This window comes from Podarcis muralis, chromosome 9 (genome assembly GCF_964188315.1).
Source record: "Podarcis muralis chromosome 9, rPodMur119.hap1.1, whole genome shotgun sequence".
Classification (NCBI taxonomy): Eukaryota; Metazoa; Chordata; class Lepidosauria; order Squamata; family Lacertidae; genus Podarcis; species Podarcis muralis.
Window position 1 is genome coordinate 39,030,958 of NC_135663.1, and position 22,308 is coordinate 39,053,265.

General features: G+C 42.6%; 2 protein-coding genes across 8 annotated transcripts in view; one reads left to right on the plus strand and one right to left on the minus strand.

Moving 5' to 3' along the window:
- The window catches only part of LRBA (LPS responsive beige-like anchor protein), a 359,792-nt gene that overhangs the window by 135,128 nt on the left and 202,356 nt on the right, over positions 1–22,308 (minus strand). For 6 of the 7 annotated variants that reach the window (XM_028742867.2, XM_028742869.2, XM_028742865.2 and 3 more), the window contains 2 exons: positions 21,357–21,503; positions 18,670–18,806 (listed from right to left, as the gene is read on the minus strand). In XM_028742867.2, coding sequence (XP_028598700.2) covers positions 18,670–18,806; positions 21,357–21,503 — 284 coding nt within the window. Of the gene's footprint in view, positions 1–8,331; positions 8,398–18,669; positions 18,807–21,356; positions 21,504–22,308 lie in introns of those variants that run through there. The other variant, XM_028742872.2, reaches the window with a different exon arrangement.
- Positions 12,890–15,604, plus strand: MAB21L2 (mab-21 like 2). Its single transcript, XM_028742874.2, has one exon. It carries the CDS (start codon positions 13,887–13,889, stop codon positions 14,964–14,966), a length of 1,080 nt encoding a protein of 359 aa, XP_028598707.1. The 5' UTR covers positions 12,890–13,886; the 3' UTR covers positions 14,967–15,604.

Consider the following 22,308-nt stretch of genomic DNA (forward strand, 5'->3'; position numbering starts at 1 on the left):
TTTCATCTCATCATGCATCTTTGATAAAGCTGCTTCCATTTCTGCATCATCAGCATGTAAAGTTAACATTATTGGTGCTTTTCATTTTCCGATCTGTGATTAACACAGGCTGCACTTCTTTGGAAATGCACAGAACATTAACATAAGCTTTTTCTTCTTCTTTTTTCTCCCTTTCTTTTAAAAAAAACCCTAATGTCATTCATGCTGTGACCACCATTTGAACTTTTTGTTAGAATCAGCTGCTTTACGCACTATGAACTGTGACAGAACAAAGAGATTGGGGGGGTTGGATATTGCAAACAAAATTCAACACGGAGACAAGTCTTAACCAACTGCTTTATAAACCCTGGTTAACAATTTTTATCTAAACTCTGATCCAAATTAGGAGAACGTCTTTGATGTGACATTAAAGAATGACCATTTTTCAAGTGGGCTAAATCAATGCTAATAGTGATCTAGCAGCTTTAATTTTGAGTGGCAGGATACAGGGAGAAAGAAAGGGGGGGGGGGACAGATAAAAATATAGCTATAGTTATACCTTAGGGAGGATGCAAGAAACTCCTGTGCTGGAAAACTGTAAAACAAGTGCTTACACATTTTAAATATAAATATAGTTGTTCAATTAATCTTAGGACTAATATTAATATGTAGCATAAAAATACTGACACACCCTTTAGATCCCTGTCTCTCTTTTTCAGGATGTATAAGAAAGCCTATTGTTTAACAACAGGAAACAAAAAGGCCAGTGGCAGCATCTGAGATTGGAGAGTATACCCATGATATACCACATAAACACTCATAATCGACAGCTGCATACAGCTACTGAGGCTGCAAAAATCCCAGAGTAATTAGTGTTGTCTGAATCCAATGACATCTGTGTTCTCATGGTCCTCTAGACTTGTCAAGCCAATAAGAGGCATATGAAAAAATATGACAAGCATTACAAATGCCCTTCTGAAAGGTCTCACTTTGGGAAAAGCTAAAGAACTGACACATGCCACCTCTCTGTTTGCCAATATATTTAAACAACTAAAGCCAAAGGATTTGAAAAGGTCTTGAGAGTCGCTCTGCTTTAAGTTTAAAGGATTTGTGTAGAATACAATATGGGGACTAGAAATAATTCCATAAGGTTTTTAAAAAATCATTTTAGTCATTTGTTTACTATAGAAATACTCTTTCCCATACGTTCACACCACTACTTGTCATCCTCCTTGATCATTCATCCAGCCTACGCTATTCAAATACGCTGTTCCATCTCTCTGCTTCTGAAAACAGGAATCTGAACAATTTCTAAAACTGCAGCTACAATATAACTGTGGGGAAATTTTTGCATTTTGAGTCACTCAATTCAAGGCCTGAACCTTTGTTTTAAGATCCTTGGTGCCTATGCTTCAGCCCAATACCTAGACTGCAGTAGCACAATGTCTGAGCATGTGTTTGCTGCGAGAAAGACATTAGTCATCATTAACAGAAGCACTGACACCAAACCTAAGTGCCTTTCTACAATGACCAAGTGGCAATCATCTTTCTCTTACACTGTCACTGCTGATTAGGGTTTTCTTTCATGAAAATTTAATTTGTTGCCTTTCCGCATCTCCTTTAAACATTTTCGCAGCATTAACAAAGCATGCCAGCAGCATGCTGCAAATGAAGCAAAATATTCTGGTTCAAAAACAGTGCGATATTATGCTAACAAAAAGGTCTATGAACAACTTAGTCTAGCTTCGAATGTCTGTAGCCTCTAAATTGACTCCAAGAGTGGAGGGATCCCTTGAAATGTTTAACCTATATCTTCCAGTCAGTCCTAATATGTTTATCTTAAATCCATCTTTTAAGATTAATTTCAAATGCATACTTAACAGATTTTTTTCTTTTAAAAAAACCATTTTCATGGATATGCCCTTATGTTCCCCTTCCACCGGCAAAAAATAAAAATAAATAAAAATTGTGTGTGCAGGCTCATGATCTAAATTAAATGATTTTATCTAGTGAAAACAAATAAAAAAAACATGCAAGCTACTAAACAGATTCTTAATATTCAGTCTGCCTTTCTAATTTTACACTATATAGATTTGTTAAACAAGATAACTCACTGCTGTGCTATTTTAAGGCCATTTTTCAAAACATTTACTCTTCTGCCTTATTTCAATTTGTTTAAAGATTTCTTTTAATTATAAGCATGTGTTATTTTGTTAACATCTGTGCATAGCATAAAACCTGAGCAGATCTTGACTTTTGAAAACAAATGATATAACTGACATTACTTAAGTGATGTGACAATATTTGGAAAAAGAAGATTAAAGAGTAACCACTGAAAATTATTTTAATACAACATTGTAATTATAAGAATGTTAAACTTCTCAATCAAGCCAGTGTTTACAGTGTACTTTTACAAGCATTTAATTTGTGAACTGTGGCATAAACTTGAATTGCCTTTCCTCTTTAAAATCCAATAGTCAGTTACAAAAGTTTGACTTGTCAACCCCATTACCTTCTGCTATCCTAATAAACTGAAAAAGCAATATTCATCTCTCTCTTTGTGTGTGTGTGGTGTGTGCGCATGCACACATATAATTTTTTGAATATGTGACTATCAGTGCAATCCTATGCATTTTTCTCCAGAAGCAAGTCTCACTATTGTATTCAAAATGGCTTATTCCCTAGGAAGTGTGTTTAGGATTGCATCCTTAGTTTATAACAGGAACCAAAGCACATTTATTTGGCAGGGATCTCACCTAACAGATTGGATTTAAAGAATGCAGTGACAGACATTTAAAACACTGTACTATGTACAGTGTTCTGAAATCAGGTCCTAAGGACAATAATGCAAATAACTATTATCAGAGACTAGCCAAATAAATAATAGGACAACATAACATTTATGCAATATATAGTTATTATATTGGGGGGGGGGGGTTCTATTTAAAAAACCCTAACTACTCCCACATATTGTATTTTTATGTGAAAAACAACCTATTTAAATTATTGTTCTCCATTTAGTGTTTGATATTCTGGAAAGCACAAAATGGCATGACAAATTAATGTCATCTGCAGAGAGATACTGGAATTCATTGCCAGTGTTATTACATCTGCTCCATAAAGGATTTAGGCTAATAAACTGCAAGTGCTGACTCTAAGATCCTCTCCCTCTCCTTCCCTCCTCCTAGGCTTCCACGTCAAGTTCAGGGGAAGAAGTTTAGCTCTTTGGTTCCCAACCCCCAGCCTGTCCAAGTCACTTGTCAGTAAAAGGTTGGGCAATTTATTGACCACTTCTGGATGCATACTGTCAGTGTTGAAGGAAATATGAGGGAAGGTTGTCGCTACTGTTCTGGAGCTCATTGATAATGACATACCTGCCTCTGTCGCCCATTACCCATACTACAAACTACTTAGACCTAACTGAAAAATCAATAGCATACTTGCACTGGTTCCTGTGGCTGCCTCCTTTGATTGTCAGCTCCTGTCTAGGGTCAGCACTTACATGAAAGGGGCTGTGACTGCCTGATGCTTTCAGGACAACCTAACGATATGAAACTAGCCAACAGAACAGTAAATTCTGTCTTCCTGCCCTCCTCATCAATTAAGCTCTGACTAGGCTTGCCTGTAGAAACCTGACCTTTTAAGTTTAGGTGAATATGGACTAGCTGAACACACCATTGCCCTCCGCACTGAGTCAGGAAATTCAGTGACAGGTTAAACAAAACAGAAGGTTGTAACTGTCATAATTTGCATTGCACTTTCACGCCAACAAGGGTGTTATCAGTGGGGGCAAGCCCTGGAACACACAACTTAAGCAACCCTTAGTTGCCCTCCTCATAAATTTTCAAGTGAAGCAAGATAAAACATAAATTCACAAATGTATTAACTACTTCAAGTTCCTTTCTTCCAAGTCTGCATTTTGGAAGTCGACAAACTACATAATAATCTTATCCCAAGATTGCACTATAATAAATGGTCATTAATGATGGGCTTCCAACTTTCATTGCTTAACTATTCTGTACAGTTCAGAGTTCGAGAGGGGTTGGTTTCCTAAATTAACAGAGACAGGACACCAGAATAAGTCTGCACACATGCCTAATTCAAACAGAATTACAAATAATACAATTATATATATTTTTAGCCTCTAGATGGTATATACTATATTTATGCTTTTTAAAAATGTGATCTCTAACTCTCTTAGCTCAGGATTAGTAACAAATTAGGAACACTTCATTCATTAAAAACAAAGCATATCATCTATGATCATATTAAAAACAGTATGATTTAGTAAAAGCAAAGGAAGAACCCAGCTCTGCCCTGCCCACTAATTGCATAGTCAGAATACAAACCCTGTAGGATGATACAAAACTCCCATCTAATCCAGAATTTTGTTTCCTGCAATGACCAAGAGGATTCTTGCAGGCTATAATATTCACCTGTTTGTGCCTAGGAACTGGTATTCAGAAGTATAATGCCTTAGAACATGAAGAGATGTTCTCCTAATTACCCATTTTTCCTTGAAAGACTTGTATCAGTAGTGAATCTTGTAATCGAAGCTGTAGTTGTTCACGTAAATGTTTTGGCATGTTCAAAGATGCTGGCAGTAAATATATTTAAACTTTTCCATCTACAGTTTAATTATACTGAAAATTTAAATTAAAAAATAGTAGCACTATTTCACATTGCAAACATTATGAGTAGTTTTTTGGCAGTTCAGTTCTCAACCTTGCTCAGTACCAATAGCCATGCACTTTAAGGAAATTATTTATGGAGCGCCTGAAATGTCTTTACCAAAAATCTTGCTTTTCTTTGCTGATCTAACCCAATAGCCACCATTATGAACTGGAATGTCAATAAACTTTGAAAGCTAAAGAAGCAGAAGTTAAAAAAGGAGTATTACTGAATATGTAAATACTGTAATAATATAAACTAAGTTTGTAATCCATACCCAAATAGTTAAACATGCTAGTGGTTTCATGAAAAGACTGGGCATAGTCCAAGCCCTCTCATCATCCAAATGACACACAGAGGGCATACTGTGAAGGCAATCAGGTGCCTAAGTACATCAGGAGTTGGAAGAAGCAGATATATATATCTGGATGCAGAACATGTGCTGATTACTCCTTTTCCCCATCTGACATAATACCAGGGGGCAGCTATTCAATGCCTCACCTCCTAAGTTAAGAAGCCTCTGTGCTATCGAGCATATTGAACCTCTGTGCTCATGTATGTACAAAAATAAAAAATACGAAAGTGTTGAACAAAGTCAGATCTAGGTGAGGAGCTGCAGATTAAGGAGAGATCTTAGGACTGTGCTAGAAAAATTATCCCAAGGCAACTGAGTTGGAATATGAATTTCTAGGACCATGCCCTAGTGTTAGAAAAGAGCAAAACATGTGTAGCAATGCTGAGTTCATCAGTCTCCTGTATTCTCCTTCCCACCCCACTGCAGCTTGATAGATCATGGCCCACGGTGAAACCTGCAGTACACTCCTTTGGTGATTTATGTTCCTCTCCTGTGAACTGCAACATGCTTGGAGGCAAGGATGATCTACTGTGTATTGCAGCTGTGGCTTTTCGGTCCGTATTGTGCCACTTGTTTGTTTGTTTTTAGACTGTTTCACCATTTAGTAGGATATGAATTTAACAAGCCAATAACCGAATTCTGGTATAATTTCTGTAATATTACAGAATTTAATTGATTGCAGGCCTGCATTCATAAGCACAGAAGGCGCGATTCCACCAAAGTTAAGTGCTTCTTAAGTTCTACTGATTTCAAAGGAGGAGAAAGTGAAGCATATGCTTGACTTTCACATTAAAATAAAAAAGTGCTTATCACAGTGATGTATTGCAGTGCACAGTAAATACAAGAATAGTAGATTTAATTGAGCCTGGGTGCATCTTTCCTTCTTTCTCCCCCTTTTCCAGGCCTAAAGTGATGATTAACTATGCATCTGGTAGCATGTCACATCCTTTGTTTGTGCCTATCAGATAGGGAAGAGAAAGGGCATGGACAGTGTCCAGTCCCAGCAAGCAAATCATTTGGAAACAGCCATAGTCATAGATCAAAAGGTTTTTTGCTCTATCCATGGCAGATTTAAACACACCAACCCAGCGTTTTGCTGTAGACAAAGCCAGCTAGAAAACAAGACTCCATAGAATCCAAAGATAATAAAAGAAGATTTGGAGTGTGGGGCAGGGGATGAGAGACACAGAGAAGAAACAGACAGGTATAACCAGGGCATACATAGCCTGAGACAGCTGTTTTACATCCTAGTTTCAGAATGTTGAGGGAGAAAAGTTACCACCAATCCTTTGTTCGCCAAATGTTATTTCAGCTATACTGGCACATACAGCTTCTGTATTTTATTCATGCGAAAAGGTATTCTTCTTTCATCACTCAGTGGGCCTTCAACACCTAATCCGCCATTTTTTATTAAACTTTGTTTCTCACAATGGATAATTTTTGTATCACATGTTAGAGAAGATACTGTGTAGTTCCATCACCTTTAGGAAAGGTAACTTAGAAAATGATTTCCAATGTTTAGTGTTGGAAAAACATACTTGCAATCTCCATTGACTGACTCATTGTTTCCTTTGCAAATATTAAAGCTATAAGAGGTTTTATGGAACAGCAACCAGAAAACTGAGGTTGACACACAGTGTATTTTTCAAAAGTGACATCACAGTTTTATATCACTTCACAAACAAATGACATTGAACTTCAACCAGGGATGTGAAGGTTTTAAAGTTAGGGTTTAAATAAGTGTCTTGCTATAAATGCTACTTATTACAGCTGAGACTGTCTATGCCAAAACTCAAATCACAAGGATTGCATATCCTTCCTTCTTGTGGAAATAGGATTCTCATAGAGTATGGTTGGAAAATGCCAAAATGAGGCCATGACAAATTTACTAAAAATATATTGAAATGGTTTTAAACTACAAACAGCACGTTCAACATGTGTCACTGCAATTGCTTGTAAAATATCATCTACATTTTCTGCTGTCTAAAGTCACCAGAAAACCTCAGGAGATCCATAATCCACATATTCAATGCATACAATGAATTGACAGCAGGCAATGCTATAGAAAGGGGGCAACTGGAACCCAATTTGGTTCAAATAGATTAGGGAATTTAAAATTAGATTTTGCAGATTAGCTGAATTGCAGAGGGCCACCTTGAATGATTCAATAAATTATAAATATGAAGCATAGATATATATAACCTCACCATAATCAATAAAATCAACTTTTTTCTAGTACAATTGCAACATTCTAAAAGCAGCAGGAAAAAAATCATTTTTATTTGCCTTTGATACAACTAAAGTTCCACTACTGCTGTGCTGTTCGGTTCTAGTAGCTGCTTGTCTCAGCAATGGATCGTTCCTATTTCAGTATAAGTTTATTGTTCTCGCCAAAGGACATGACAAACCTGCAGCAACAGTACCAATAAAACAATACAGATCATACAACTAAAGTTAGTCTTCTCATATTCTGAACTACTTCAGTAACAGTGGGGGACTAGGACCTAGGAGACCAGGGTTCACATCCCCACTCAGCTATGAAGCGCTCGCTTCAGTGACCTTGGGCTAGTTACTGCCTCTCAGCAAAACCTACTTCACAGGGTTGTGGCGGGGAGGGGATTAAATGAGGGGAGGGAGAACCATGTACACCACCTTAAGCTCCCTGGAGAAAAAGGTGAGACGGTAAATGCAACAAATAAATATAAATATATGCATATGCATCAATGCATTCATGAACAGATTCAAACCATGGTTCCATGCAAGTTCTGCTAATTTCAATAAAACTCTCTTCCAAGTAAAGTGGTTTAGATCATAAAGTTGTTAAATGAACACACTGGGAACTATTACAGTGAATTATAAAAGTAATTGTGATACTGCCCAAAAAAATCAAAGCAGCTTTCCCTTTTCTGACGTATACCTTTACATGCATCTAGAAAATAAGAAATAAGAGGAAAGGCCACTCTTGGGGAGCAGTAGCTGAAGTGGATGGAGGAAGGAGAAAAAACTTACACACCAAATACAGCCTTGTAAATCACTAGATAGCCATTTATGTGTTAGTTAACTCTTGTGCCTTTCAACCTTCTAAACAAAATTAAGATACAAGTATTGCTCTTTAAAAATGTATAAGCTCTGTAGTAATTAAGTAAAAGGAACCCTTTCTTCAGAGACATAAAGGAAGTACACACCACAGGACAATTTACAACACTAAGCTCTCAAACAGAAGAGAAAAAGGCAAAATAAAAATCCGCCCACAAATTTATAAAGAAAAGATCCTGGAAATGTAAACAGGATTATAGCTGTCATTCCTCCAGATGCATTTACTTTACCCATTGACTTATTTTTGCTGTTGAGGAACACAACATCCACTCCTGAATCATTTCTTTTCAAATTCAAACATTCCCTGCAGCAGTTCAAGCTTCATCAGCAGAGCAGGAATGTATGAAAATGACAGGCAAAGGGCATTAGTTCTTTTCCCAGACTGTTCTTCTATAAATGGAAGCACAGAATTCTGCCACAAAGAATGTTTAGCTAACTTGGTTAAAATATCGCCTGAAAAAATTTAAGATGAACTGAAAAATTAAGTTGACTGTAGGATACATTTCACGCCGTTGTCCTTAAAATGGATTTAAAGTAAACCGATGGCATTTATTAATTATGGGCTTCCAGAGATACATAATAACCATTCAATTTATTTATTTATTTATTTCAGAGCCCAGTCACACACAAAAAGACATGTCTCATCATCCATGATTACAGAGGGTCTGAAACTCTTGAAAATTCAAAAGCAGACAAGAAAATGTGCCAAAGAGGTCCATGGTCTCATGTCAATCCTCTTCCAGAAGTTCCTTAGAAATAGCCCACAGAAATGTTAGCTTGTCTAAGCAGAAGGACTCACAAAGCAATTGCATAAAAATAAAATTAAAAGCCAATAAAAAGTTGAGTGGCTGTCAAGCTCTGCGTTTTTGTTTTTGTTTTTTTTACTATTTCCAGTTTACTCTAGCTACAGAAAGACCACCCTAGTTCCCCATCTCCCATTTTCTTTATTCCAGATGTGTAAAAACGACCCACTTTCAAACTAAGCTGTTTTCCTGTAAATGCACAAGCTCTCTCTCACACACTCACTCCCTGAACAGAAAAAAAGGAAGCTCTCCCTCGCAGTTCATTCATGCCAATTAAATGCCAGTGATTATACCTACCCATTCTTAACCTGTTTTAGCAGCAGCGCAAAAAACAAAAAGAGAGGAAAAGGATCCCTGGGAGAAGGCAAGGGGAGCCAGCGGGGCAAGCCAAGAAAAGAGCAAGACTCTCCCCATGCAAAGCCTCCTTTGGAGAAGCCCTCTGCTAACAACCTCGCTCTTCCTTGCTCCAGGCAGCGGCGTGCTGATGTTGGCACTGCCTAAACCAAACAAACACGATGTTTAACAGTCAAATAAAATGTCCCGCAGCCTCCCTAATGAATTTGTCAAGGCCCATCAGATCACCCCACCCCCCTCCCCTGCCTCATTAACTCAAGTATGATGAGACGGATTATAACGGGAGAATACAGATCAATCGGGCTGAAGCCTTCAAGTGGCTTTTAGCCTTGAGAGCTTCCCCTCCCAGACAGTCTCTCTGACTCTCTCTCTCTCTGGGTCCTTTTAATAGAATACAGTATCTCCTGCTCCTGGAGGGGCTGCCACTTCGCTTTAATACCCCATCAAGGAGCTGCTGATGGACTCCTTGACTCCCAGACAGCCAAGGTGAAGTGACAGGGGCTCTTCCATGGCAGGCTCGCCTCGGATCTTCCGCTTCTCCCACCCCCCAACAGAAGAAAAAAAAATAACAACAACATGCTTTCAATTATTCAGCCCTCTCTTCCCACCCACCCCCATCCTTCCCCTCGAAGAAGGGGGGAAAAGCAAATTCCGCCACAGACGAGAACGCTGCTGCTGCTCTCTCGCAAGCAGCCAAGGCAGCCGCAGAAGGCGAGGCGCAGGCTTTTTCGCCGGCGTTATTTGCTAGAAAGTGTTTAAGTTTATTGCTCAAATGATGTTTCTAATTAGCGCTCCGGGCCATAAATCCGAAGCGGCTTTTGTTTCAAACTGATTTATTATTTACTAGAGCGTCGACCTCAGTCTGGTGGGGTGGTGGTGGGGGGGGGGGGGTGGAGGGGAATAGTGGAAAGAAAGAAAGAAAAAGAGAGAGAGAGATGGTAAACGAATTGTTTGGAAAATCAAAACGAGGAGGAGGAGGAGGAGGGAGGTGAGGAAGCTCGGAGCCTTCCCTCCGGGCCGCAAACCTGCCCACGGAGAGAAAGGGCGCTTGGTGCCAGGCTGGAGCCCTCAGCTCACGGAGGGAATTGCCCAGTCCGTGCAGGCAGCCTTTCTTTCCCTTTTTAGGGTCACCTGGGCGGCAGCCCTGACCCAGGGGAGTCGCTTTGTAAGCTGACTCGCCGAAATCGGGGTTCCGCGCGCCCTGGGCGCGTCTCGGCAGCCGGTCGAGGGCGAAGAAGGATGGACGTGGGTTTCTCCGACGTCAATGTGAACGGGCCCCAGAGGGGACACCGCCAAGCAAGGGGGCAGCGAAGTAAGTGGTTGCCAAGCAAGAGTCTGGCTGGCTAGCGACAAAGACCTAGAAATGGAGCGGGGCGTGCAGTTGTGCGATTGCTGCTCCAGGACAGCAGCTCCACCGCCACCTCCAGTTCTCAAAATACGTGAGCAATTTTGAGAATACTGGGCGCCACGGCGAGGACGAAACTGAGCAGCGACACCATCGCCTCGTCTGCCCTTGAAGTTGATTGTTTCTGGGCAACTGGGCTCTTTCTTGCGCTCTCGCCAGTTCCGCGGAGAAGCAAACAGAAGGCGACACACACACACACACACACACGTGTCACGTCCTCCTCTATCCTCCCCAGGTGCTCCGACCTCGAACAATCTCCTAACATCTCTCAGAATCGAGTATCTAAGTTAAGGACATTGTTTAGGATGGGAGCATACATGTTGAAAACAATCCTGGAGCTTGGAAGTATAAGCCTTCCCCATCACGGTCAGTGCGACCAGGTGGCAGGACCGCAGCCGGCCAAAGCAAGTTGACTCAAGTCAGCCGCCCGGTAGTCGATGGGGCTTACTCCCTTGTAAGTGCCTTCAGAGTTGCAGCCGAAAACTGTTTCCTCCAAAGCAGCGTCAGCCTTCCTGGTTGCGACGGGAGGCATTGATTGGAGAGGGAATTCTTCTTGCCTAGATTTGCTTGTCTCCACCGTTGTCCCGCGACGGCTTGTTTCCACCGCCTCAGCGGCAGTGGCATCTTCCCTCCAAGATATCTAGCCTCCTCTGCTTCGGTCGGTTCTCTTTCCTCGCCCGAGGCAGGCATCCGGCAGGCAACGTGGATGGAGCCTGTTTCGGAGAGGAGGAGGATCCGGCCGACGGGACAGGAGAAGGCAAGGGACACACACCTGTTCCAAGCAACTGTTGAGCCTACGGGGAACTTGACTATTCCCTGGCACGTGGAATATATCCACAAAAGCCCTGTGGGCAAATATCACATTCAATTTAGAAAGGCTGGGAGTTGGCGGGGCGGGGGGACCGAGGAGAAGAGATAAGGCGAGGCTCGCCATGGTCTTCTTTCTGGCCGTGAGAGCAATATGCAGCGGAGTTCGTAGTTCGCTTCCCAGAGGCTGGAATATAATTGCTGACTTGAAGCATTGCACGAGATGTATCATCATCATCATCATCATCAACAACAACGGAATGACAGACACGATTAAAAAGGGAAAAGAAGCGCACTTGTCCATGTTAAAAAAACAAACCAACAAAAGCCCGTCTCATCACACAATTAAAGCAAAAGGCTTCAAGAAATGCAAACTGTTAGCGAAGCGGATTATTTATTAAGATTCTGTAAGAGATCTATAAGAATATTTAAATTTGGGAGGGAAAGGGCCGCTGTCTCAGTTTTTACTGTTTTCCTCACCCGCACAAATACTGAGGATCGAGAAGATTTGACACTTCAGCAATTATTACCAATTAAATGTAAACGATTAAGCTGCGGCTGGTGTCTATCTTAACACAGAGAAATACGCGATTGCGTGCACACAAAATCTCAACAGCCGAAATCCGCTGGGGCTGAAGGGAAGATTCCTGTTACTTTCGTAAACACCGAACTGTGTATATGCCGAAACTCTCCAAAATGCAGAGTTTCTTCCTGCCTCCCCGCGCAAGTAAATGGAATATTAGACCTTTTATACAGCGGGTACATATGATCTCACAACAACAGGCCAGCTGCATGGCGCAGGATTTATAACTTTTAAGTAGAACCCTCATTTAGGGTTGTAAAACAAGGTGTACTATTCCGTTCCAATAACTGTCTCACTTTCACTAATGTTGGGTCTGCGGAGCAGCTACAGAAGATTTATGCTTGCACAGAAGTACTGAACATTCCCCCTTTTTTATTTTACTCCCCCCCCCTTGCCCTCCAATACTTCAACGTTACTAGAGATAGTCTGTGTGGGGAAGCGAATTTTACACACCCGCACGCACCACCCTCGGCGCTTCAGTTCGTGCAGGTACACCTTGATCTTGAACGTCACTGCAAAACGCGCAAAGATCTTGCCAGAGCGCTTGCCGTGGTGTGTTTCATGGCAATATTTAATTCCCGCCAAATTGCTGCATGGAATCGTTCTTATAGGGGCTATGGCTCTTCCTCCCTGGCTTTCCAGGGAAAGGGAGCTTCATGTTTGTTTGCCACATATGTGTGTGCGTGCGCGCAATCTGTGCATGTGCCTCAAGCATCTCTCCAGCGTCGTCCCCTTCTCTCCCCCGCCCCACTCCCAATACAATACGCAGTAGTGGCGGGCCCAGCAGCAGAACGTGCACACCGCCCGGCCCTGCGATTGGCTGGCCCTCTGACAGCTCGGCCCGCGATTGTAGGATTCCGGAGCTCCGCCTCCGTTCGGAAGGACCTTCGGACCATTCATAAACTAAACAACACTCTCCGCAAACCCAGAGACCTCCAGACGTCCAGGCCGGGAGAGGCGCAGGAAAGTAACCAGAGCGGCTGCATCCAATTCCAAAGGTGGGAGGGGGAAGGAAGCGGAAAACAGGAGGAGTAGGGGGGGGCGAAATCCTGGAAAGCGGAAAACTACACACACACACACACACACACACACACACACACACACACACCAGCGCGCGCGCAAAGAAGCTCAACTCGCCAACCTTGCCACTGCTCCAAGAGAAGATACGTTTCCAAAGAGAGATTCGCCTGTAAACAAAATCGAACCGAGGGAAGAAATGATCACAACGCGCTTTCACTGGCTTGTGTTTAATAATAAAGAAATAAGAAGCAGGGGCGCCCGGCAGCAATAGGTTTCCACTCCGGTGGCTTCTTCGGACCAGGCCTCCAAGAAGCGATCATCGCCGCCGCCGCCTCCCTGTCAGAGGAAGGAGGCGGCCAGAAGCGCCGGTGCCAGAGAGAAAGAGAGGAGAAAGAGGGAGAAAGAGAGCGGATTTCTGCTTCTGGGCAGCGGGCGCAAGCTCTCCCTCATCGCCGCCGTTTTCTCCTTGGCCGCCGATCGCTTCTTTCCCGCTGGAAGCCAAGTTGCGCGAGTGCGAGAGAAGTTTCCCCATGAAGGACTGAAGCCCTCTCCGGCGGCTGCGCGCAGCTCCAATGTGAACAAGGAAAGGAGCCGGCCGCCAAACTTTGCCGCCCGAGGAAGCGGGCTGCTGCTGCCGCCTCCCCCCACCCGCCCGCCTGCCCGCCGGGGGTGGTGGTGCTGCCCGGTGCTGCCCACTGGCGCTGCGGTGCTCGTCTGGAGCAGGCTTGGCGTGCGCGGGCGCGCGCGGCGGCGGCGTTGGATCCGTCCACGTACTGCGAGAGCCCGGTGTACAGCCCGGACGTGTGCCCCAACATGATCGCGGCGCAGGCCAAGCTGGTCTACCAGCTGAACAAGTACTACACGGAGCGCTGCCAGGCGCGTAAGGCGGCCATCGCCAAGACCATCCGCGAGGTGTGCAAGGTGGTGTCCGACGTGCTCAAGGAGGTGGAGGTGCAGGAGCCGCGCTTCATCAGCTCGCTGAGCGAGATCGACGCGCGCTACGAGGGCCTGGAGGTCATCTCGCCCACCGAGTTCGAGGTGGTGCTCTACCTCAACCAGATGGGCGTCTTCAACTTCGTCGACGACGGCTCGCTGCCCGGCTGCGCCGTGCTCAAGCTGAGCGACGGCCGCAAGCGCAGCATGTCGCTCTGGGTCGAGTTCATCACGGCCTCGGGCTACCTGTCGGCGCGCAAGATCCGCTCGCGCTTCCAGACGCTGGTGGCGCAGGCGGTGGACAAGTGCAGCTACCGCGACGTGGTCAAGATGATCGCCGACACCAGCGAGGTGAAGCTGCGCATCCGGGAGCGCTACGTGGTGCAGATCACGCCCGCCTTCAAGTGCACGGGCATCTGGCCGCGCAGCGCGGCGCAGTGGCCGCTGCCGCACATCCCCTGGCCGGGGCCCAACCGCGTGGCCGAGGTGAAGGCGGAGGGCTTCAACCTGCTCTCCAAGGAGTGCTACTCGCTGACGGGCAAGCAGAGCTCGGCCGAGAGCGACGCCTGGGTGCTGCAGTTCGGCGAGGCCGAGAACCGCCTGCTGCTGGGCGGCTGCCGCAACAAGTGCCTGTCGGTGCTCAAGACGCTGCGCGACCGCCACCTCGAGCTGCCCGGCCAGCCGCTCAACAACTACCACATGAAGACGCTGCTGCTCTACGAGTGCGAGAAGCACCCGCGGGAGACCGACTGGGACGAGGCGTGCCTGGGCGACCGGCTCAACGGCATCCTGCTGCAGCTCATCTCGTGCCTGCAGTGCCGGCGCTGCCCGCACTACTTCCTGCCCAACCTCGACCTCTTCCAAGGCAAGCCCCACTCGGCCCTCGAGAGCGCCGCCAAGCAGACCTGGCGCCTGGCCAGGGAGATCCTCACCAACCCCAAGAGCCTCGACAAGCTATAGAGGACGGGCGGGGGGGGGGGAGGGGGTTGGAAAAGGCCGGGAGAAAGAGGGGCAGAAATCGAAAGACTGCGCGGAACCCGAATTTAAGACAAAACTCTTATTTAAAAGCAAGAAGAGGAACGGGGAGCAGCGGGCATCCACTCCCCACCAAAGCGCAAAAAGGACTCCAAGCCTAGCAGCGGGCACCGGCGCTCTCCCTCTCTCCTTTTTTTAAAAAAAAAATATAAATAAATTAAAAAGACACTTAAAAAACAGCGGCGGGACTTTAGGACAGCCAAACGAAACCCGAGGTACATTTCATTTTTCTCTTCCCTCTCCACTCCCCATATTAAGTGTATGTCATTCGTTCGCCCCCCGCTTTTCTCTTTCTCTCGTTCGTCTGCCTGAATGTTGTCACGAAGTGGGGGAGGGGGAGAAACCAGAATTATTTAACTATATGTACTTTTTTTTTTCTTTTGAAAGAAAGGGATGGGGGAAGAGAACCGAACAGAAAGCCCCCAGACACACACGAAAAGTTTACTGATGCTAAATGTATTTCAGTGCCAAGTCAGATCATGCGTCCTCCCCCTTTCCCTAAACTGACTTGTTCAAAACAGTAATAATAATAATAAATAATAAACAAAATGGTTTTAACTTTACATTGCCTTCGTGTGGGTTTATTCTAAAATTCAGGCAACGGGTAGGCTGTTATTTCCACTTCTCAGTAAAGAAGGGATATCTCTCTCACACAAATATCTATGGATGGAAGGGAACAAAATAACACCATGTTAATGGAGATCTCTGGGGGGAAACCCCCCAGTAAGTATCTTTTTAACATCTCTGTATTCTCTTACAGAAGATATGTAAATATTCAGGTGGGGAAAGAAGCATTTATACTTAAAAACAACAACTTATGTATTTGGTAATATTTGGGGCTGCATTAACAGTGGCTATGAGATTGAGTATACATTCATTATGTGAAGGAGAGGATAATTTCTCTTTGCACGTGGGCTTCTCATTTATTAAAGCTGAGTAAGTACCCAAGTCCAATTTGACTTTGAATTTCAAGGCCATATAGATTTACTCTTGAATTATTAATACCCTACAACTAGTCAATTTATTTGCTGCAAACATTTGGTTTCCTCTGGCTTTTATGTAGACCCTGCTCAGGAAGAAAGGACATAGAGCAAAATACAAAAGGGAACTAGACCTTAACAGGGGTTTTTTATGTTATGCTAGCATCCCCAGGACCATGCATTTCCATATTAAAATCATTTGCATTTGAGAAAAGGATTTTCAAATTGTTCTAGTGAATTTGTTCCCCTTACTTATTTATTTATTTATTTATTTATTTATTTATTTATTTATTTATTTATTTAAATACTTCCACATTATGGCTTCAGGCTTTATACAAACAAAGTTTAGATTTTCACAAACACACACACAAAAACTATTTAGACCGCTAGGATATTTTCCAACATGTTTTCTCTAAATGTGAAACTCTATTCTAAAATATGTTTACTTGGCAGTAAGTAGCATTTACTTCAATGGAGCTGTGTGCAGTGGACAGGAGCCCCAGCATGATGGGTATTTTATTATTCCAGAAAACCTTCTTTTATTATTTGAATGAATTCCCCCCCCCCCAAAAGTGTGTTTTTAAATTTATTGAGGACTTATTTGAAGTAGGTGCCCACACACAGACAAACCTATAATTGAAGAGGTAGAGTCCTACCATATTTCACTAATCATCTCATACCATTAGAAAACTAAACATATTTTCTACCTTTATATAAATACATCTACTAGCACAACAGCTCTGTTTTGTTTTGTTTTTTTCTAGTGCAATGTGGCTTCATATTCAAAATCTTTTTTTTCTCTGAGACAAATTATTTAAATATGGCTCCAAATAAATTGAGGAGCTCCCCTGCCTCACTCCAAGAGCAAGTCTGAGCTCAAAGTACTACAGCTTGCTTGTTAAAAACAGCCTTGTAGTAGGAATATAAACTTTGATGTTATCAGCATCAATGCTGCATCCAGTTCAGGTTTTATTTCAAAACTCCTGTCATAATGTTTTCTTTCCCGGGAGTTTAGAAAAACACACAGAGAAGCCGAATTTATCAAACTGAGGAAGGCCCATTAAACAGGCATCTGAGCAAACGCAGGATTGGTATTCAAAGGGGAGATGTTGTTACTCAAGCTCTAGTTACCCATATCTTCTGGGGAAGGGGTGGGGGAGAAGAGAAAGGGAAACATGGGGAAACGCCAGTGCTTGTAAGAGAATGATGTTGCCTTGTTGCATGACTTCATAACCAAAACACCAGTAAGCTTTGAGAGTTTTCACCAAAGGAAATAAATAGTTTGGAGTCTCTCTCTCTCTAACATTTCATGTCTTCAAGATTAAATTAATAAACCTGGCTACTTTTAGATGATCCCTATCTCTACCGCAAAGTTAAAAAGTACAGTCAGTTTAAGATGCCTGTTCATTTTCGTTTTTAAGATGGAAAAGGAATAGTTGTATCCTTCAAAGGGGAGGGGAAAGATAGCAGAGGGATCTCACCCTACATTACTCCTTGAATGATGCACAAGGGCTGAACAGCCACATTTGATTAATATATACTGTAGCTTCCTGTATTGTAATGAGTTCTAAGAAATAGGCTGCGTTAGTATTTTACAGTACGTCATCATTGATGACTGCTTTTTCGATTTTAATATCAAACAGCACCAAAATAACATGCAAACAAATTGCAGCTACTTCTCAATTCTAAACCTTTTACTTTCACCCTAATACTTGAAAGTTTATGTACTTCAAAGAAAACTTCATCGTTTTAATTTGCTACTCTTATAATAAAATAAAAGCTTTAAAAAACAACTACAACATTAAGCAAGGTCTAGTTCAAGTCCCCACTATCCAATAACCTTTTCAGAAAGATGTATTCAAAAAAATAAAATTGAACAGAGATACAACAAATAAGTACCCACTAATAGAAATACAGTACACAATTTTGTCTTTTTTTCTCCCTGAAGAAAGCACTGTATTTTAGCAATTGCTTTAGTGAAATTTGGGAGACATTTATCTACCATAACACATTTTAGGTGGAAAAGGCACACTCAGTAATCACATTTTAGTATTATGGAAGCTACCTAAGTGCAATTCTTATGGTAGTCATTAACACTGTGAGCAAAAACAGTTTTCTGGGGATGGGAGGAATGACTTTTATTACCCTTGCATTTAAAGATCATTATAATCTGAACAAAGCATTGAGTTGGGAAACTGAAGCACAACACAAAATATATTATTAAAATATATAGTATCAAGTGGCAATTATGTTCTCTGAATAAATAAGCATGTACAAACTCTTCATCCCGCTACAAAGTAGTATAAGGCAAATGCAAGAAATCAGTGAGCACCATAAAAAGTTGAGGTAAAACAAAGGCTTCAATAGACAACACCACTAAACTTTCACACATCTTCTTGCTCTAATGCAGTTTTATTCAAAGCATTTCCCAGGATGCTTCTGGCCTATGAAGTAATTACCACTGGAACTGGGGTGAATTGTTTTTCATACTTACATGAGTGCCACCAGCACAAAAACGCCGCAAATGGCAAACTCACAAATATGAGAAAACTTGTGTCCAATGGATTTAGAAAGTACTGGGTGACAAATTAAAGGCTTCTTGTAATTTGTCACAAGGGTTAGTACAAGAGGGGTCAATGATCTCTTACCTTGGGGTCAATTTTCTTAAAACTCGGCTCTTCTTCATCTACCTCAAAATACAGTTCAGAGGCGGTGATGGAAAGTGTGCCCTTCACTACTGCACAAGGGGCCACAAGCTGAGCTGGTGTAGACAGACTAACAGGACCTACCAAAGGGAAAGAAACAAAAACCACAGCCCAACACCTTGTTAACAGTGGTCTCCGCAACAAGCACAAAATGTTGCACAGATATAAGTGTATGTTCTTCTTTTTATTAGCTCGCTTTAATCCAGTGACACCCTCCACAAAAAGGACTGGATTTCGAAATTAAATTCTTATAAGTCCCCCGCAAGTACACATGCAATGCATTTGCTGCACTTGGGACTGCCAGATATTTGAACAACTACAGCTGCAAACAATGCAAACAATTATGTATGCCATCTAGGTGGCTATTAGATCATCGAGCTTTCTTCTTCCAGAAATTTAGAAATATTTCAGAACCGAATGCCTCATGTTCTAAACAATAATGCAAATGCATAAAAAGGAAGGTTGGGTGGGAAATATTAGTTTCACATATGTGTGTGTAGGTTTGGGGGGAGTGGGAAACCAATTTGACCCAGATTTCCTGATGATTAGCTTATTTAGAAAGTTGCTTGTGAGTTTTGTACATGGGTTTTTATTTTTATGCATGGCAGGGATCTATTGTTCAGAAGTTAAATGCTACCCATAGCTAGAGACTGAGACATATAGCATTTGAGAAGTGCTTTCAGCTTGCCTTTTAAATATTTTTCAAGGAATCCACACACAGTGTTAGTGCAGCTTAGGGACTGTGGGAATAAACAGCTGGAGCGTTGGTTTCCAACTGAATGAATTTTTATTGGAATAATCACATCTCCACAGGGTTTAGCACAGAGGCAGATCAGTGTACTACTCAAAACAATAGGCTGGGTACAGATCTAACAATATGCAGGCCATTATATAAAGCAGAAAAGTGGGTTATATTTGTCATCCAACTCATTAAAAAGCAGGGAACACAGAGACCACGGAAGGGCATATTTGTCAGCTGTAGGCCTTTGTTTAAAAATACTGTAAACTGCATGTGTGACACATTCCCTTTTGCATTAATAAAGTGTGTATAAATGAGGTGCACACGCTTAGGTAATCAATGGGTGAATAACTGCCAAAAAAATTCAGATGAATTGTCATTTCTGTCAATTGTTAGGAGGTGTGATGGTCTTTAATCTTGCATCAATCTCAATGTGTGCCAGTAGCACAATAGAGGAGATGCTCTGCTGAGATCAGAGCAGCTTTGCCCTCTATTCCCAGCGTACAAATACATTGTGTTTGCAGATGGGCATCCGAGAGCTGCACTACCTCCATGATTTCCCAAAGCTCATTCCCACAAATGGATGAAATAAGCAGCTATGTGTTCTTTTGCTGTCTCCCTTTGCCCTCTGTACATTAGCATGTAATCCAGGGAAGAAATAACATTTTTTCAATCACTTTCAGACATTCAATTACAGGGCAAGCAGACAGCTGCAGAAGCCAGGGCAGCTCAGGTCCCGCTGAAAACCCCTGACAATTTCAACTTCATTCGTAACCCACACTACTTTATTAGCAAGGATTACTTCTTAATCCTATTGCCATTGTCAAGATTATATAATTAAACTCCCCTTTCACCTCTATTACAGTATGAATGTATTAGCAGAAGCAACAAATGTAGAAGGGGGTGGAGAAGAGGAGGACATGGATTGGATGCTCTTGCAGGGGTGTTGAAGAACAGGTTCATGGAGAGCTTCTCTATTAAATTATGTTGCTGTTTTACTGATTGGTGCAGCGCTTTGACAGCAGACTATATTTTCATGTTTAGCTTTTATTATAAGGCACCCAACAGATGATGCAATAGGTAATGAACTGAAATAGAGATTTTTAGATTTTTGTGCATAAATAAAAATGAATAAGCCCCCATTTCCACTTCTTCCAGCAAAACAGAATTTAAACACAAGGGATATTCTTGTTTTGGGAGCGGACCAAGTGATGTTTACCTAGACCCAAAATTCTACACTATTCATTCCCAGATTGCAATTCCAGTCCAGTGAATAGGGGGCTTGGCTATAAACCTCTAAAGCAGAAAAACATTGTTTTGTTCAGTTTGCAACCAAGCCAATCTATTATGGTAAGAATAACCTGTTTCTCAGTTTTTTATAAAAAAGTAGTAAATGAAGGCTTAGACTTACACAAAGGAGGCTGGCAGAACAATTAGCTTAAAAGACTTATGGAATGATTGCCTTTGATGCAGAGAGGTGTTTTGCTTTTGAACAAATATATAAATACGCTTTATGATTTACTTGTTCAGATTGCCTTCTTGTTCCAATGCGCCGTAACACTAGTGTCAATGAGGTGGGAGGGGGGAAGCTAGCATAATCTACTTTTGTACAGGATCTGGCCTGACCTTTCATATATATATATATATATATATATATATATATATATATATATATATATCTCCAGCTAAAATTAATAATTTAAGTGGCAATATAAAGGTCATTTCCCCTATTCAGAAATTTATCTTCATTAATACAGTTATGGGAAAGAGCCATCCGCCCCATGTCTCTCCCCCCCCCCCTTGCAGAGAAGATGTTGCCAAGGAGGAGGTAAAGGAGTAAGGGGAGGGGGAACCAAGTCGGAAGGAGCAGGTAATAGACAGCTGAAGTTACCAGTTAAGTTCTCCAGTTCCTTCTCTTCGATGGATGACAAGGTATCATCGTCGCCTTCCAGGAGAATTTCGCTCTCAGAGTTCTGATTTCCTAAAGCCTGACTCTTGATGGACTGCTTTCCTTTAACAAGTACATCTTCATCTGGAGCTGAAATGAAAGAGAAACGCGGCTGTCCATCAACTCGGAGAGGCAACAGTTACGGGGAAGGAAGGTCGGCGGGGGGGGGGGGGAGGAATAACCTTGCTTATTGCACACATGCCGGAGACTCAAGCAAAGAGGGGCTCAGCTGGGAATAAATCCGCCAGCCAGCCGCCTCTAACCCACGCTGGTTGGGAAGCGAGTGAGCCGGCAGAGCTACTTGTAAACCGATTAACACAGCCAGGACTGAGAGCTTTTAGCCCTACTTACGTGATATTTGAAACAAGCATCCCCCCTTCCAGTATTTTTAATTTTTTTACTACAACAACAACAAATATCCCTACCCAAAATAATAATAATACAGTAAACCACAACTCACCCTGATAGCAAACTTATACCTCTATAAATTAAATCAAAATCGGAGATTTTAGGAAAAGGGAATGAACTAGTTGGGTGCGTCTCAAGAAACCAAGACTGCAAGTCTATACTAGGCAGCAAGCCCCGTTGGAGTCAGTGGACCTGCTTCCAGGGGGGGGGGGACTGAATGACCCCCAGCTGTAAAATGTGATCGAGCATCCTTATGTGGGGAGGGGATGCGATCCATAAACCAGCAAAGCAAGCGAGGGAATCCAGCACCACTGATTAACTCAGGAAGGAAGGAAGCACTTGGTGGGGTTGTCAATTTTTAAAAAATTATTTCTTTTTTGCCCCAACCACTTTGGTTTAACCGCTCTATGGCTAGGACTATTCTTTATTCAGGGGGAGCCAATTCAGACCTCGGTAGAGCCCAGACACAGCAACGCCTTCCACATCA

What these genes read in the sequence shown, in the direction of transcription:
- MAB21L2 (XM_028742874.2), top strand. Translation starts at nt 13,887, where the DNA reads ATGATCGCGGCGCAGGCCAAGCTGGTCTACCAGCTGAACAAGTACTAC.